This window comes from Poecilia formosa, unplaced genomic scaffold, assembly GCF_000485575.1.
Source record: "Poecilia formosa unplaced genomic scaffold, Poecilia_formosa-5.1.2 Scaffold237, whole genome shotgun sequence".
Taxonomy (NCBI): Eukaryota; Metazoa; Chordata; class Actinopteri; order Cyprinodontiformes; family Poeciliidae; genus Poecilia; species Poecilia formosa.
The window spans coordinates 975,549-992,251 of record NW_006800176.1 but is presented as its reverse complement, the minus strand read 5'-3'; the positions used below and the strand labels follow the sequence as shown (position 1 = coordinate 992,251).

The 16,703-nt window shown below is 38.7% G+C and overlaps 1 protein-coding gene across 1 annotated transcript in view; it reads left to right on the top strand.

Annotated features, from left to right (window-relative positions):
• The window catches only part of LOC103149856 (potassium/sodium hyperpolarization-activated cyclic nucleotide-gated channel 2-like), a 37,288-nt gene extending 20,982 nt beyond the window's left edge, over positions 1-16,306 (top strand). The window contains exons 5-8 of the mRNA XM_016680217.1: positions 7,942-8,088; positions 9,099-9,339; positions 13,533-13,697; positions 16,104-16,306. Coding sequence (XP_016535703.1) covers positions 7,942-8,088; positions 9,099-9,339; positions 13,533-13,697; positions 16,104-16,306 — 756 coding nt within the window. The remainder of the gene's footprint in view (positions 1-7,941; positions 8,089-9,098; positions 9,340-13,532; positions 13,698-16,103) is intronic.
• Positions 16,307-16,703: the final 397 nt, after the last annotated feature.

Here is a 16,703-nt window from a genome sequence, read left to right as displayed (position 1 = left end):
GAATGTAGCCATCCATTGTAAATTAAAATTAAAAATTTTAAAAATAATGCAGTTTGCTGTTTTAACAAGACAAAAACACTTTTCAACTACTTTAATCCTGTTGAAAATGTAAGAACTGTGATTAAAAACTGAGTAAACATGGGAACCAACCTATTTAACAGATCCTTTTCATGTATAAGAGAGATAAAATATCATTTTATGTCAAATGAATTTCAACTAATTCACTAAATTTTCCTCCATGTTTTTACTTTTTTTTTTCTTTTTTACCATTTGACCCTGAAGACATAATGGCTCAAATTAATAATTAAAAACAACCCAAAATGAATAAGACAGCCATTCCTAGGATGAGTGTATGTAAACTTTTGAGCGAAACTCGAGATGATGCAGGTCAAAGACAAAGCACATTTATAAAAACGTCATTAACAATTATCACTAATCGTTCCTATAATCCTCCTTTGGGTTTGAGTTAAACCTAAATTAAATTCCCACAGTTCAATTCACAGAAAAGCATAAAATAAAATCATTTAAAAAAAGGTGCCACCTGCAAACCTGGAGGCAGTTTTTGGTTTGTTTACCACCAGCTTCTCGACTCTGACTTTCAGAAAAGAAACCCGAGCCACAAATTCATCATCACTTCTCGAAACAGTCTCAGGAAGCCTGCTTTAAACCTGTAAACCCAGCTTCCCCTTTCATTTTACATTTTCACTTTACCCACTTATAATATATTATTGCATATATTACATATTTATTAGCTCTATAAACTTTGTGTGGTCAAGGGATATTTTAAAAGTTCCTGACTTTATTTTTCATATTCTCCTTGTACATCACATGCAGTATTTCTAAACGACAGATTTATTTTGCATCACAGTGCCTAAACTGCACTTGAGGAATGCTCACTGTTTCTAGCTGTTCTGTCACTATGCCAGTTAATCCATTTTTGAAGCCTTCCCTTGGCTTCATTGTGTGAGCGAGGACAAAAAAAAAACTTGCAGTACAATAGCAGTATAATTGCTTTCCACTTGAACACTTTAACATTAGGGCTGTAAGCCTAATAGGAGGTCCTCCTGCTGTAGGGAGAGTTCTGTGTTTAATAAAGACTGGAGAGAAAATGGAAAGGAAGGGCGAAAGAGCTGCTGACTCCGAGCCGGTGTCTGTTTTCTGTCAGTTTCTCGAGGCTCTCCTCTGTCAGCGCTGTGATGTACACAGCCGTCGCTTCCTGTTCTCTTGTGATTCGCCGCAGAAAAAAATAACGAACAGAGACGCAACACCCTGCAAGGAGGATGAACTGGCACAAGTCATCCTCGAACCTATTGATCCCCTGATCGCCCCACGGCTGTTTTCGTCCATCGTTAGCCGACGAGGAACGGCGCGCCGAACGGATCTGGGTTGGAACTGAACTTTGAGGGGAAACAGATGAATTATATACAGTTAGTGTAAATGCTAACGACAGCGCAGACGTGTGTTGACTCAACATAAAGTAAACAGTCGGCATTGTGAGCCATGTTAAGACAGAAATGTAATAACAGCTGTGATAGTTACCATCAGCTCAGGCTCAGGGCCTCCGGGTGAAAGAATGAGAGGATTTCTGAGGTTCCCTGCGGAGCAAACAAGTCCAAATGTTTCCTGCTTTTTCAGAGTCAGACGCCCGATTTACATGGTTAGTCTGAGATCAGAATGGAAAGAGAAACAGAAACAAGGTCGAAGATTTCTAACCAATGCTTTTTTTTTTTTTAATTCTTTGACTTTACTTTCATAGCTTTTTTTTATCAATAGCTGCCATATTGGATTCCTTGGGTTTCTCTCTGATGTGATGGAGACATTTCATTACTTTCAAACTACCTTAGAAGAAAATGTCTTTTTTTTTATTTTATGAAACCCAGCTTCAATGCTTATCTTCCTAACTTTTGTTAGAACTGTTAAAACTATTAACAACTCATTTCAGTAACTTCCTCTGAATCATTAATAGGTTTAGATTTTGGTCTGAATTAAAAGCTAATCTCTTTAGTTTATCACATAATTAGAGCACTAGTTTTTCTGTCACTCTTTTCACTTTTCCCTTGCCATTGAGGTTTAAGTTTTGTGTTCTGCGCTGGACTTATGCATGAGCTAGTTTCTCTAATCGTATTATCAAAATTTTAAATTATTTAGCTTTTACTCAAATTTTGTCTACTAAAAAAGAAAGGCCAACTAAATCACCGCTAAACATCAGGTAAATACGACTCTTGTCTTTTCATAATTTAGCTCATGGCCTTTGTTCGCTGCCTTTCCTTCAGTGGTGCTTTCCCAGCTGGTTTTCATCCGTGAAACACTAATTAGTTCATTTTGCTCCATATGATATGAACTGAAAGCACAACTCCAGATGGTCAGGATCTTCCTTGAGTTCTGTAAATATGTTATTTTGTGAATTAATATTTTTTGGCTCAGAGCTTTACCTTTTAACAATTTTCACAATAAAACCTTGACTGGGAAAATTCTTTATAAAAATTCAACTTAATAATTGGTTCTGTTGATTCTTTTCAGCTGTCTTATCTAAAGACCTTGATGGATATGCACATTTTTCTACTATTTGCATATTTTACTATGACAATATGGCTTTGATATTTTATTTTTGACAAAGTAACGATTTGTTTTTGTCCAGTAACATTTGTGGGACACATTTGCTCCGAGGACTGTTATAAAGTTGCAGGTAATGGCACTTAGCTCTTGTTTGTGTTAAAGTGACTTTCTGAAGTAGTGCTACAGAAAGAATGGTGCTACAATTAGCAAACCTTATTGTCCCTCTGTCATCCCCTCCTTGTAGTGGAGACCAGTTTCCTCCCTGATAAATTTCTCCACAACCCTTGTTCCATCTCCAGGCCACCAGCCCTTTCCTGTTTCATCTGTCACTTTGCCCTTGCGCTGTTGGGCAGTACAGCAGCTGCCAGGGACACCACACATGGACAGGGGGCATTAGCCATTACATAACTGCACTCCTGCTTCCACTCCCCCATCACACTCCCCTTCATAGTTGAGAGACGGGAGACACGGGTCCTCCGGGGCCTACCTTGATGAAGATGAACACTGTTTCACTTTTCCTGGACGCTTAAAATTTTAATTTAGAAGTTATATCTTTGTTTTTTTGTTGTTGTTTGTTTTGTTTTTTTCCCCAGAAGCCCAAAACCTCAAAGGGACAATGGGTTAGGTTTTATTGATTGCTTTGTCGTCTCCCGTTTTGATCAGAGGTTCACTGATTTTACCTTGCATCTGAACTCTTCAGTAAAAACGGCTCCAAGACAATTATTTGGAAGTAGTTCAAATGTTGACTTTCCACTGGGTTTAAGTGAAGGATGTTCTAAATCAGATCATGTTCTAATCAATCAGAGTAAAATTTTAAAAACTGAATCACATAACATTAACACAAATAGCATTTTCTCGTGACAGAAGCAGTGATCTTGAAAAACAAGTTCTACTTTAGTTCAGCAAAAGAAAAATGTTTTTACTATTTTTAGCTTTCACCAATCCCAAATTAAACTTAAGCAAAATGTATTAAAATTCATTTGTGCAAAACTATTTTAAAATATGTTAAGAGTTTTATTGGCGAAATCAATATAAAATCACTTTATATACGAAGGTTTTAAAACCTCAACTCCATCTAGAAAAACTTAATTTACGCAAATGTTTCTCTTTGCAGCGTTTATGACACCATACTCCGTATGAAATCTCCCAATTTTTCTGACAGTTACACCTCTTTATCGTGTATTTGATCATGTTTTCTTCCCAGAGTTATTTTCGTGGGAAAAAATCATTCCCACAGGATCAAACTTCCACCGTCATGCTTCGCTAGGGGTGGCATTTTTCCAAACACATAAAGTTCACACATAAACCTCAACCCCATAAAGTCTGTTACTAAATCATCTTCATATTACCTTGAAAACATAACATGAATAAGAATTTCCTGTCAAAACTGAAGAAGAGAAAACTGGGGCATGCTTTTGTTTTCAGTAGGTTAGATTCGTGTAACTGTGTCTTCACTGGTCTCAGTAAAAAAATAAATCAGCTCATCCAGAGGGAAGCGGATCCTCCGCCAATGTTTTGTGTGGATTTCTTTGAAAGAAACTCTGTTTTGTGTGCATTTATCAACACGGTTCATCCTAAATTATTCAATCAATTAGACAATTCAGTTAAAATTCCAGGAAATTTCCTCACAGACAAACACACACACACACACAAACACAGGAGATATTTTTTTATATATATATATGTATCACTTCCTGAGCCATGATGCTCAGAAGCATGGACCATTAATAAAATTCCCAATTCAATTTATACTTCTCCCCTCTGCGGCAGCTCACACTGACAGCCATGCATCATACTTACAATCCACCGACTCAGGGGTGTATGTCCCATAAAAAACCCTCTTTGCTGCATCTGCCTCCTGCTAAGCCCACAGGCTGAGAGGGCCTGATTTAATTTCCCAAATATATTAAATTGGCTGGTTTCATACAGCGACTGCGGAAAGCTTCGAGTTCACTTTATGTTCATTTTGGGCCACAAAGTTATATTTCATAAGACTTAAACTGCGTTGATCGTAATAATCTCCTGACATTATTATGAACTCTGCCATTTACTATATTTATTTTAAAAAAAAAATGCTTAAAATGGGAGGTCAGATGAGTCTCAGCCTCATCCCCTTTGCTTTGAGTGACATGGCCACTAATCTGAGCCTCACGCTGAGAAACCCAGCGGATCGCCTCTTCTCCACCAGCCACTGAGATGTCAGTCCAGTTTAATTGAGACTGTCACACTCTGAATCCTGTGGCCGGAAACACGTAATAGAAGTCCTCCAGCTTATCCCCATTTTTAGCTAAATGAGGTGGATGCTCTGCAAACTTGGCCACATCATTATTGTTACAGACACACAGCAAGCAGGAAGGACTTTGTTGCATATCTGGAATTTTGAGGCCCATGTGAATTCAGTGTCCCCAAACACAGCAGGCCGAACAAGACGCACCTAAACGAGATCCACCTCTCAGAGAAACAAAGCGTCAGGCGCGATTTCAAATGAATGATCAACCAAATGTTGCACAAGTTGTGTAATAGAAATATTATGTCATATATTTCTATTACACACGACATCTTTTTGTATGTCTTTTTTTAATCATACAAAAAGAGACAACAATTAGAGTAACAGACCAAAAATTGACAAAGTAAATCATACTTTATTCAAGATATTTTTTTTTCTCTTTTCCTTTTTAAATTGCAAAAAATATTCCATGGTAAGTGAAGCCGGTCCCACAGAGAGAGAAAATCAATGTCTTTCTGAGTCGGCGCTATAATAAGGATATTGCGATCTGAACACAGGGATCGAGCCTCCATTTGATTCTCTAAATCATTTGTCACCTTGTAGTGTGGATAAATTTAATTTCCTAGACAGGGAAGGTTCAAGACTGAGTGCATGTGTCGATGACTGTCGCGTTTAAGGGGAAAGGACCCCACCACCACCTCACACACGCACACACACACATACTGAGACCACTGTAATTCTCCTCTCTTTTTATAATCTTATCTTTTAAAAAAAATATGTAAAAAGATAAGTTTTTTTAAATATCTTGTTATTGTGATTTTTAGCAAAGATGGTGGACTCACATTGCTTCACACACAAGACACACAGAGACATAAACTTTATGTAACATTTAAAACAACTCACATTCATATGAAATCAGATTGTCACCTCATTCCAGCTGATAGTTTCTCTAATATTCTCGAACAGAGGTTCTGGCAAGAAGAATGTAAATCTTGACTTTTGCTTCTGTGTGTGTGTGTGGCATTTTTATGAATATTCAGCTAGTGACTTTTCTATAGTGCACTGTAAAAAAAAAAAAGTCTCTAATTTATGGTAAAATACCGACAGCAGAATTTTACCATATAAATATGGATTTTATTGGGGTTTTTTTGTTTGTTTTTTTGCTTTTTGTTGTATGGTAACATTTTGGCAACCATAGCTGCTGATATTTTACCATAAATTAGAGACGTTTTTTTTTTTTTTTTACAGTGTAGCACAGCTGAACAACATGATCCAGCTAGGTTCAGTTGTTGCTGTTGTATGTCATTCAGGCACATCTCATAAACACACATTTTTGTGATATTTGAACCACAAGAATGCTTCATGCTTCCTTGTATTTACTAGAAGGTGGAGCACATAAAAACTGCAAGGACCACACACACACACACACACACACACACACACACACACACACACACACACACACTCCTGCTATAAATAAAGAATATCTTGGAACCATTTGTATGCCAAGAACAAGCAGGAATGGCACAATTCTTCCCCCCCCCTCCCCCCAAATGACACCAAGCAGTTTTCCCCTGATGTTGGAAGCCTCAGAGTAGATTAAGCAGCATGCTATTTCCAGAACGTATTCAGGCTTGAAATGTGATATGGTCAGTTAGGAGAGCTAGACATTAAGGTACCGTTTGATGCGGATGAAAGTAACTGTGGTCAGTATGTGATCCATTGAGTTTAATTTGACCCTCCACTGAGATTTGCTCACTGGAGGGTCCCGGAGCCAGCCGCTGAGTTCAAGTGAAAGTAATACTTTTGCAAGGCTGTATATACATAGATGATGTATTTTTCAACTCCAGCATAAATAAGACACATCTTCATTTTCCTATGAACATCAATACATTAACTAGAATAATAACTTTCTGTTCATCCATCCATCCAACCACGATTATTCTTGCAAGGTTTCAAGTTCTGGGTCCTATTCCAGCAGCCATTGGGCAAGGGCCAATGGCTGTGTTTCCTGTGTGTAACAACTTGTGACACACACAGGAAAAACAACCTTGCCAACAGCGATGAAATAAATCCGATCATGGATTGTTTGCATGTATGAAAAGAAGGATCGTCAGTATATTTTAATGCGCATTTGTTCTGTGAAAAAGAAGAGAGGAAAGAAGAAGAAGAACTCGTGCATGTCACCGCCATCCAGAGAAATTGTGAGGTCGTCTGTGATTACCATGTACAGTCACAGCTCACAGCTGATTTCTCTAAACACAGGGAAGCAGAATAAATTCTCACGGGCTTCACAGCGCTGTCGTGATTCCTTAACACTTTTATTATAGCTTCTCTCTCCATAACACATCTGGGTCATGCGGCCCTTGTGTGAGCAGGAAATTGAACTCATCAATAAGGGGAAAAGTATGGTTTACAGCTTCTTCTTTTAAGGGGAGAGGAATCTATTTCACGATCTACTCAATTTTCAGTAAATGTCTGTGACATGAAATCTGAATTTCCCAGTTCTACATCAGAAAATAAAATGTAACATTAGGACATTTCTATCTTATGTTAAAAAAATTATGTCATTACTGATGCTGACATTGGTAAACGCAAAGCAAGAGCTGATGAGTGTTGATGCATAATGTTGTGTTTCAGCGCAGGCTGCATGGTTTGAAGCTGAAGTTGCGTAGAGATAATTGCATGAAGGCTGATTAGCTAATTAACCAACTTGACCATGAACCAGCAAATCATAGCAACTTCATTTTGAAATCAAAACCTCAACAAAATGGCCAAGGTTTATTTACTTATTTATTTTTATGTATTTGTTTATTTCATTCATTTTCAGCTTAAAGTGATCGTGTCACATGTTAACATAAACAAAAGTTCTGGATTAAAATAAGCAGTTTGAAGAAGAAAAATTACTCCTTTTTATTTAGTTTAATTGGTTGATAGTCAACAGAATCCATATTTATTCTTCCAAACACAACAAACAATGATAAGTAATCTTTAAACAAAGGAAGGCAATAAGTCCTTATACGTACTGAGGCAAGATGGCCGTAATGCCAGATAAACCTCTCAAACTGCTGACAGTTGTGTCTCTAATCCCTGTTCACATTGATCCATCCATCTGATTTTCCTCTTTTCAACCTCTCCCCACTCTCACCATCTTCTAGTACAAGCAAGTGGAGCAGTACATGTCATTCCACAAACTGCCGGCTGACTTCCGACAGAAAATCCACGATTACTACGAGCACAGATACCAAGGGAAGATGTTCGACGAGGAGAGCATCCTGGAGGAGCTAAACGAGCCTCTGAGAGAAGTACGAGAAAAGTCATACTATTTCTATGGATAGGTTGATGGCTGTTTAGATGTCTGTTCCCACATATCCAAAAACAACAACAACAACAAAAAAAAAAAAAGTTTTTCAGCCACAAGACCAGAGTAACTCAAACAAACTTCAAATTGCTGTAGATGAACGATAATAAGCTGAATATTCAGTGCTAAGGTAATGTAACCAAAAGTGTTTGGATTTGAGCCGTTATTCGGTCGCAGTTTCCAGGCGTTTAATTAAAACTAAATCAGATTTACTTTTTTCACCCCAAGAGAAGTTTTTATAACTTGCTTCACACTGGGATAATGTTTGGCATTAAATATTTAAGGTTTACAGAAAGAGTTGGCAATATGCCCGACCTCAACCCTAGTCAACCAGAAATGGCCTAATGATGATTCCTGGTATAAACTCTGATAAATGTGGACCTAATACAGGTTGTTTGTAGCTGTGAGACAATCTGTCATTCTTGATTTTGTTTTTTTTGTTGTTTTTTTTTCAAAACCCCATTCAAAGATCAAGTTGATCTGAAACAAAATAAAAATGCAGAACAGGATGCGATTTCTTTCATTTCAAACAGAAAGCTTGTAAGCAGCTTCTGGGTCTTTTAAGCCAGCTGGTAAGCAGTGCGCAGCAACAGGTGGATCAACCGCTAAAGAAAGCTGCACACTTCTCTGGCATCTTCATTAAAAAGACCCTAAGCCAAGATATATTTTTCTGTTTGTGCAAGTCTGCAAATATTCCTCTTTTTATGCATACAAAGGCATGCAGAAGCCATGTGTGACTTGAATTTTCATCAAAAAATAGTTTTGTTTTGTTTTTTTCTGCTTAGCTGAAATGAATGTTGGAAACAGCTGAAATGTACCAGGTAGATCTAATTCAGATCAATTGTGATTTAATGTATTAGAGGATTAACTGTGATTCAGTAAAGGCACCGTTTCAGTTTTGTTGCATTTTTACACATGCGTTATGGTCTCAGTTTCTCCGTCTTCACCTCTTAGGAAATTGTCAACTTCAATTGCCGTAAGCTGGTGGCCTCCATGCCGCTGTTTGCCAACGCCGACCCGAACTTTGTGACAGCCATGCTGACCAAGCTGAGGTTTGAAGTCTTCCAGCCAGGAGACTACATCATCAGAGAAGGCACCATTGGCAAGAAGATGTACTTCATTCAGCACGGGGTGGTGAGCGTCCTGACCAAAGGGAGCATCGGCATGAAGCTCATGGACGGCTCCTACTTTGGCGGTGCGTCGCTTTATCGCATCGTTATTGCTCTGGCTTGCTTTCTGAATTCTCTGCGCCTAAAATTGATATTTCCATACTTTGCTGTGAAACAAAACAATACCCTGTCATTTTGAAATGCTAACACGTTAGCCTTCTCCAGCTGATTTCATACTAAATGATTCTTCCCTGACTTTACCCAACATGCAGATGCTCTGAACCGATGGTCACATGACCTTTTTATTAACACCCTGTAGTTAAACTCTGTGTGCTGAATCGTTAGCATCGGGTCCTTACTGCAGCAGATCAGAGTTCACTGATGTGAAAGATGCCCTTAGCACTGTTGCATTAACCCAAGTGCACAGCATGCTCTTGTGCACGCACATCCAATTAATAATAACTAATTAGCTTAGAGGAACTGTGTCTATGGAGCCATGTGTGATGTCTGATAAAAGGAGTTTATAAGCTGTGCCTGTCAACAAAGAAGACGTCACTTTTATCCTTGGATTGGAGGGACAGCAGGATCACCATGTACCATGTGGGATAGAATCACTAAATCACTTTGTGGAAGTGTGCATAAATGGTGAGTTTAATGCGACAATGTAACCTGTGTCCTCTATTACCAGTAGATACCAGCAGATTATGGAAAGTAGGTGGGAGAGTTAGTTAAGTCTAAATTCAGTCAAGTCCCCAGATTTAGATTTAAGGTCATTTTCTAAGCTTACTAAGAAGTTTTTTTATGACATAATATTAGTTAATAATATTGATGTTTTAGAGTTGCTGCCTTTTAATCCAAATCTTTCGCTGAGTACTGAATTTTTTTTAGCAGAAACACCTTAGCAAAATGACTGAAGCTCAACCAGATTGGATGTAGAGCATCTGTACAGATCCATCTTTAAATCTTAGCAGATTCTAGATTTGGACTTTGACTTGGTCATCCTAACACATCAATAAGATCGGAGCGAGGAGGTTGCTCTTTTCTGCACAGAATGAGCCACAACAACAATACCTACGTATTAACAACTCTTCAAACTCCAAAAAGCAATAGAAAATTTGTGCAGGTGAAGTTGTATTATTTTGCACCACCGCCCTTTGTTTCTAATGCCTCCCTGTTCAACGGCCCATATGGGCCATATCAAAATCTGCAGCCAGTAATTGGACATCTCCATATGCTACAAATAACTCCAGCTATAAATCCTTCACACTAAAAGGTGCCAAAACAGCTGCTGCAATTGTTCTTCAAATTATGAAAACTATCCATTAATTCTGGATTCAAGTTTCTTTAATAGAACTTTTGCTTTCTTAGTTCCCAGTGTGCTATATATCCTGTTCACCTGCCATGACTACATGAAGATAATGCAAAGCTGAGGGTTGGGGTTAGGCTTTAATTTATATATCATATATTTTACTTTTCTATATATATAATATATTATACATAATATTGTTTTCTGAATGCTTTGGTCTTGCACAAAAAAAACAAAACAAAACAAAACCTTTATCCCTCTGGTAGAGGGATAAAGGTAATGGGTCCGAGATGTGCTCATGAAAATTCATGTTCCTGTTAACGTCCACTCTGAATTTCCAGTATTTCTCTGCATTCGTCGTCGTCTTTAAGGATGGCGCTGTGAACTACAACTGGCCACCTGGTGGTATGAACAATTTGTTCAGCCCTCGTGGTTTCATTAGCGTTATTATCCTTTCAACGCACTGCCCGTTGGCCACTAATGATGCGGGCAATATGCAAATGCGTGCATTATGAGAGACCACAAAGATCCCAGGTGAGGGTTTATGAAATGATGTCTTGACCAGTTTGCGAACAGTAACTCACACAGAAAGTGGAGCGCCAAAACGTTCTCACTCACTATTGCGTCCCTGAAATGTTCAAAAAGGCTCTTATTAGTGCATGTCATGCAAAATAGAGCAAATGCGGCAAACCTAACTGAAAATATGCTGAGGAGATTTATCTGTAGCACTACAATATAACCCGAGTAACATCCAAAGTGATCTTTCTGGATCTTTATTGAGGAGTAAATTGTACACATTTATTCCCACTAAATATGGCTCAGTTTATACACAGACGTATCACATGAGGAGTACATGTTTAGAACATTGTTACTCAGCATTTTGGAGGTGGTTTACCTTGCTTAATCTTCAGACACGGTTTGCTCCTGGCTGTTGACGTGACGGGGAACACTATGGTGAGATTGGAAAAGCTCTCTGAGGCCCTTGGGCAGCAGATTTCAGCAGCTTGTGAGTGTGGGATAGATTTTAAAGAGATCCCAAGAGAATATCTGGGAAAAAAATATTCAAATCAATTGCCGACACACCTGGATGTGGCCGTCCAAGCAAGTTCAGAGACGGGTAGATTGTCACAGGAAGCGTCTCACTAAAGTCATTTCCTGCACTTTGGGACAGGGTGTCCTACTTTTTCCTCATTTGACAAACTTATTGTATAAGTATATTTTGTTTCACATCAAAACACAGTTACATTTTGGTATTTAAGTGCAGATAAATCACTTTTGTTTCAAAATACAACAAAGGAGATTAGGTATGTGACCATTTCTTTAAAAAACTAAACATTTAAATAAGGTATCCTGTTTTTTTTTTTGTTTTTTTTTTCATGATGGTAAATGAGAACCGACACTTGTACGAACTCTATCACATAAAAAAAGTGTATTTATTTGCATTAAATGTGTAATTTATGTGAAAATTCACTCTTATAGGGCAATCTAAGATTAAAAATTTTTGACTGCAATTTTAAATTAACTTTTTTAATATTTTATCAGTTGAGGGAAATGAGCCATAATGATTATGTTTTTAATTACACGTGCTTTCTATCCACAGTTTTCTATCCACAATTGGATAGAAAATTTTTTAACTATTTTGAATAGTTAGCTGAGCTTCATGTACTAACTTATAACTAAGATCAATTGCAATGCATGTATGACTGCGTTGAAATCATTTTCAATCATTTCTCGAGTCACTTTTAAAGTGACTCGAGACGATATTTGTTGTGGATTGGCACTATATAAACAAACTGAATTAAATTACATTTTATACATTTTGCAAAACAACCCTTAGTGAATTTACAAATTGTGGTCAGCTTGAATTGGGCTGATACTTTTCCCAAGGTTATCAGTCTAGATTTTTCTGGTAGATCAAAAGATTTGAGCTCCATGAAGCAAAGGACTGAACGCTTACAGCAAGCAAAAGTTCTCAAATTTGAATTTAACTTTGCTTCAACCAACCAAACACATAACCTAGCTGTGCATCTGACTGATTTTGAAGAAACTCATTTGCTTCCATCAGAGAAATGCATCACCCTGTGTGCTATAATTTGTAAAGATGGGTCAGTTGGATGGTCTGCAGAGAATGTATTTGATTTATTCAGCAATAAGTAAATCTAAAATATAGTTCTCTCAGCAGAAGATGGAAGAGTTACGCACAAATAAGTAATACCAGATTGTTGCTCAGTGTTTTGTTTTACTAAAACACTTTACTGTAATACAAAACTTTCTCAAACTCCTCATCTGTTGAGAGACAACACACGTTTTCCAAAAAAGAACAAACAAACCTCTAAGAGAGAGATTATTGTTTGGACGATCATCCGGTTGCTAATGGTGAGTGGGGTTGTGTTTATAAAATGATGTCAAAATACCTCAGGCACTCACGGTTTATTTTAGTGCAGAACCTTTATTTAGTTTCTTAATGGAGTATTCTTCTGATTTGTTATTCTCTCCCTTTTCCGCTGAGAGTCACAGGAGGTCAACCTTTAAAGGCGAGGGAAAAGGAGGGCATGTGGTTGTCAAGACAACAGTCAGCCCCAGCCCTCAAAAAAAGTAGAGCTACGGGTAAAAAAAAAACAGTTACTGAAGGAAAGGAGGAGGAACAAGTGAAGTAATGAAGCTTAGCTGCACATCTCTAAATTTAGTGCTTCCTTAACACAGCTGTCAGTGCAGTGCAAACACACGTTTTTGTTAGTTGGTCAAAATAATTATGCATAACTCCTGTAACGGAAAATCACTGCGATTTGGATCACATATTTGCTCACTGCCTTCGTTCTTCTTCAGCGGGGGAAAAAAAAGGTTAGGATTTGTTTCAATGCGGTGCTTCACTTTCAGAGCCCTTCTCACTTCCTGACGGCCTAAAATCTGTCAGTCTGGGCAATTTTCTGGTTTCTAGTCATGCGTTTATATTCCCTTTTTTCTCCCCTCCAGAGATCTGTCTGCTGACCCGAGGCAGAAGGACAGCCAGTGTTCGAGCTGACACCTACTGCCGCCTGTACTCTCTCTCGGTGGACAATTTCAATGAAGTGCTGGAAGAGTATCCCATGATGAGGAGGGCCTTTGAGACGGTTGCCATCGACCGACTGGACCGGATAGGTAAGGCCATCATGTTGTTGGACGAACAGAAGCAGTGGAAGACTTTAGCGTTCATTTTTGTCAGCAGTAATTGGTCGTTTAGTGTAGAAGTGTCAGTTCAGTATGGTTATGTACCTCATATTGACAATCCTAAAATGTATGTAGTGAAAAAACAACTCTACAATAATCTAATGGGGAAAATAAAAGCAGGGAGCAGGTTTTCTGTCTCTTTATTTGACAAGAAATCCTTTGATTTGGAACTAATTTTAAAATGATACCAGGCCTATTTGGTGAGTTTACATTAATATTTAGATCTGAGTCAATTATCTTTTTTTTACACAAATATAAAAAGAACAAGTAAGCTGATCTCATAAGATTCATTCATAAAATGCAGTGATGGGGGGGGGAGGTATTTTTTTTATTTATGAGATGTCTGTTTCAAAAACACTGGTCTGTCTGACAACTGTGACAGCATTGCGGGAAGTGACACTTAGACATTCTTTGTTTATGTTGTCATGTCTCAATGCTTTCAGTGAATATTTCCCTCCAAAGTTAAAACACACACACACACATGCACACTCACACACTCTGTTATCTTTCTTCACAATGTGAACAACTCCTTCTGGAGGTCAGCTGTGCTGCTATTTGTCGCATGACCACATTTGACATGTGTACCAAAAGCTCCGCTGCCGCCACCTGTCAGGTGTTGCCATAGCAACCACATTTTGTGCACGAGTACCCCTTTGGTTTGACAGCTCACTTATTTGGGGGAAAACCTGCGCGTCTGTTTCAAGGCATAACCAGCAGCCACACAGTTCCTCTAGGCTCCACACGTGCATTTTGCGAGTCAATCGGTAGTCACACGTGCTTTTCTTTTTTGTTTCGTCAACAGTACCTTTAAATAAAGATAAATTAAGTGTTTGTGGAAAGGGGCGAATGTCTGATATATTGCTGATGCAATATGTGTCCTTCTATTTTAATGGTTACCAGACGTCTACCAGAAACACTCACTCATAAGCTGCAGGCTTGAGCCGAAGAAGCTATTTTACAGCGGCAGAATACTTGACAGGAAAGTGTTGTTGTGAAAGCAGTGATTCAAAGGGCACGTTTATACTGTAGGTTTCCATTAAATTCTAGAAATGAGGCAGCTTTGTCGAACCAACTCATTCAAAAGAGCCATAATCTTAGTTTTAATCAATTGTGGCATGAAAGAGTGCTTTATTTATAGAGCACTTTTATCAGTCACAAAGCATCTAGTTGTATTTCATCACTCCTCAGCAGAGGCCCTTTGCAGGCAAAGGACTGCATTTTCTTTTTAATTTTAATTTTCTCGGGTGTATGAAAAGAAATACTATCACAATAGCCCAGAGAAAAGCTGCTTTTCATCACACCTTTGCACATCAACCTTGCATTTCAATGGCATATGGTGATGCACAACATTAACTAGTAACACTTCAGCATAACCTCTTCATCTTTTACTATATCTTACATAATTTCACCTCCAGCACCTCTAGCACCTATACATTTACATGGCTGTATGGTGTAAGATTAAAAATGTATTAGTCTGACAGCAGGATTCGCACTGTAGCCAATTTTCTATGGGTGACAGTACACTATGTGTGGATTCCTTTAGCTTTCGCTCCATATTTTACAAGAGTGTGTAGCACTAAGGTTACATTTCATCACCTTCTTAAAATAATGGCCTAAGTAATTTTTTGCTAAAAGCAATTTTCTTGCCTAAGTTATCTTGAGGCAATGAAAAGGGGGTGGTTTGTTTTGCCAAAATGACTTTTAGCAAAAAATTACATAGCCCATTATTTGAGGAAGATGACAATTTGTGAGCCATGAATATTAAGTTTTCAGTCCATGCAATACGCCAGGTCGAAGAATTAAGATCTATCTTGCAACTATCTTGCAGTGTTGCTTCTCACAAAAACCATATGGACCAGAGCAGAATAAGACATATTCACCTTGATGTTGAAATGACATCTAACCTTTCTATTCAGTTTTCTAGCACGTTTTCTGCAAAGAGATCCAAGCTGACGGCCACCGACACAACACATCATATGTGCTGCTGAAGCTCAACAACAAAACTCAATTCAAGTCTACCTGATGTTTGCTCTCATAGTATCTAAAATATGACAAATTTTAAATCATTGGGATGCAGCTAAGAAGGCTAACATGTCAAAATGTACAAATCCCGCCTTTGTCCCAGCCATTCATCCCTCTCCCCTTCTTCCCACATTTTACAAGAAAGAAACGGATGAGGAAAAGATGGGGATGGGAATTGTTAGATGGATTAGTGTGGTGTCTGCAGTTATGCAAGCCCTGTTCTGTCCTGTTGTGGTGAAGAAAGAGCTAAGCCAAAAGGTGAAGCTCTCAATTCTCGGGCCAATCTACATCCCCATCTTCATTTATGGTCACAAGTTCTGAGTAGTGACGCTGAGAGTGAGGCCGTGGATACAAGCGGCCGAAATGAGCTTCCTCCGCATGGTATCCAGCTCTCTCTTAAAGACAGGGTGGGCAGCTTAGATATTCGAGAGCGACTCAGAGTAGAGACACAAAGAAGAGCCAGTAGAGGCGGCTCGGGTATCTGGTCAGGATGCATCCTGGACACCCCGCTGGTTTGAGGGGCTCCTGCCACCTCCCCCCAGGAGGACATCCACAGGAAGACCTAGGGTACTCTGGAGGGACTATGTTTCTCAGCTGACCTGGGAAGGTCTTGGGATTTTCCCAGAGGAGCTGCCCCAAATTACTGGGGACAGTGAAGTCTGGACTTCTCTGCTTAGGCTGCTGCCCCTCGCACCCAATCCTGGATTAAGTGAAACGTAATAGATGGATGGATGGAAAATCTAGATTTTCATCTGAACCTTATTCTCCTTCTTAAACAGCCAGCATGTTTAGTTTGGGTGCTTCGTCTCACCATTAGCGACTTACTCCACAGCCACCTCCTTTCATTTTGATCTTTAAATTCTCCAAAACCAAACTTACATTTGACATTTGTTGAGCTGGGTCGTTGAAGGTTCA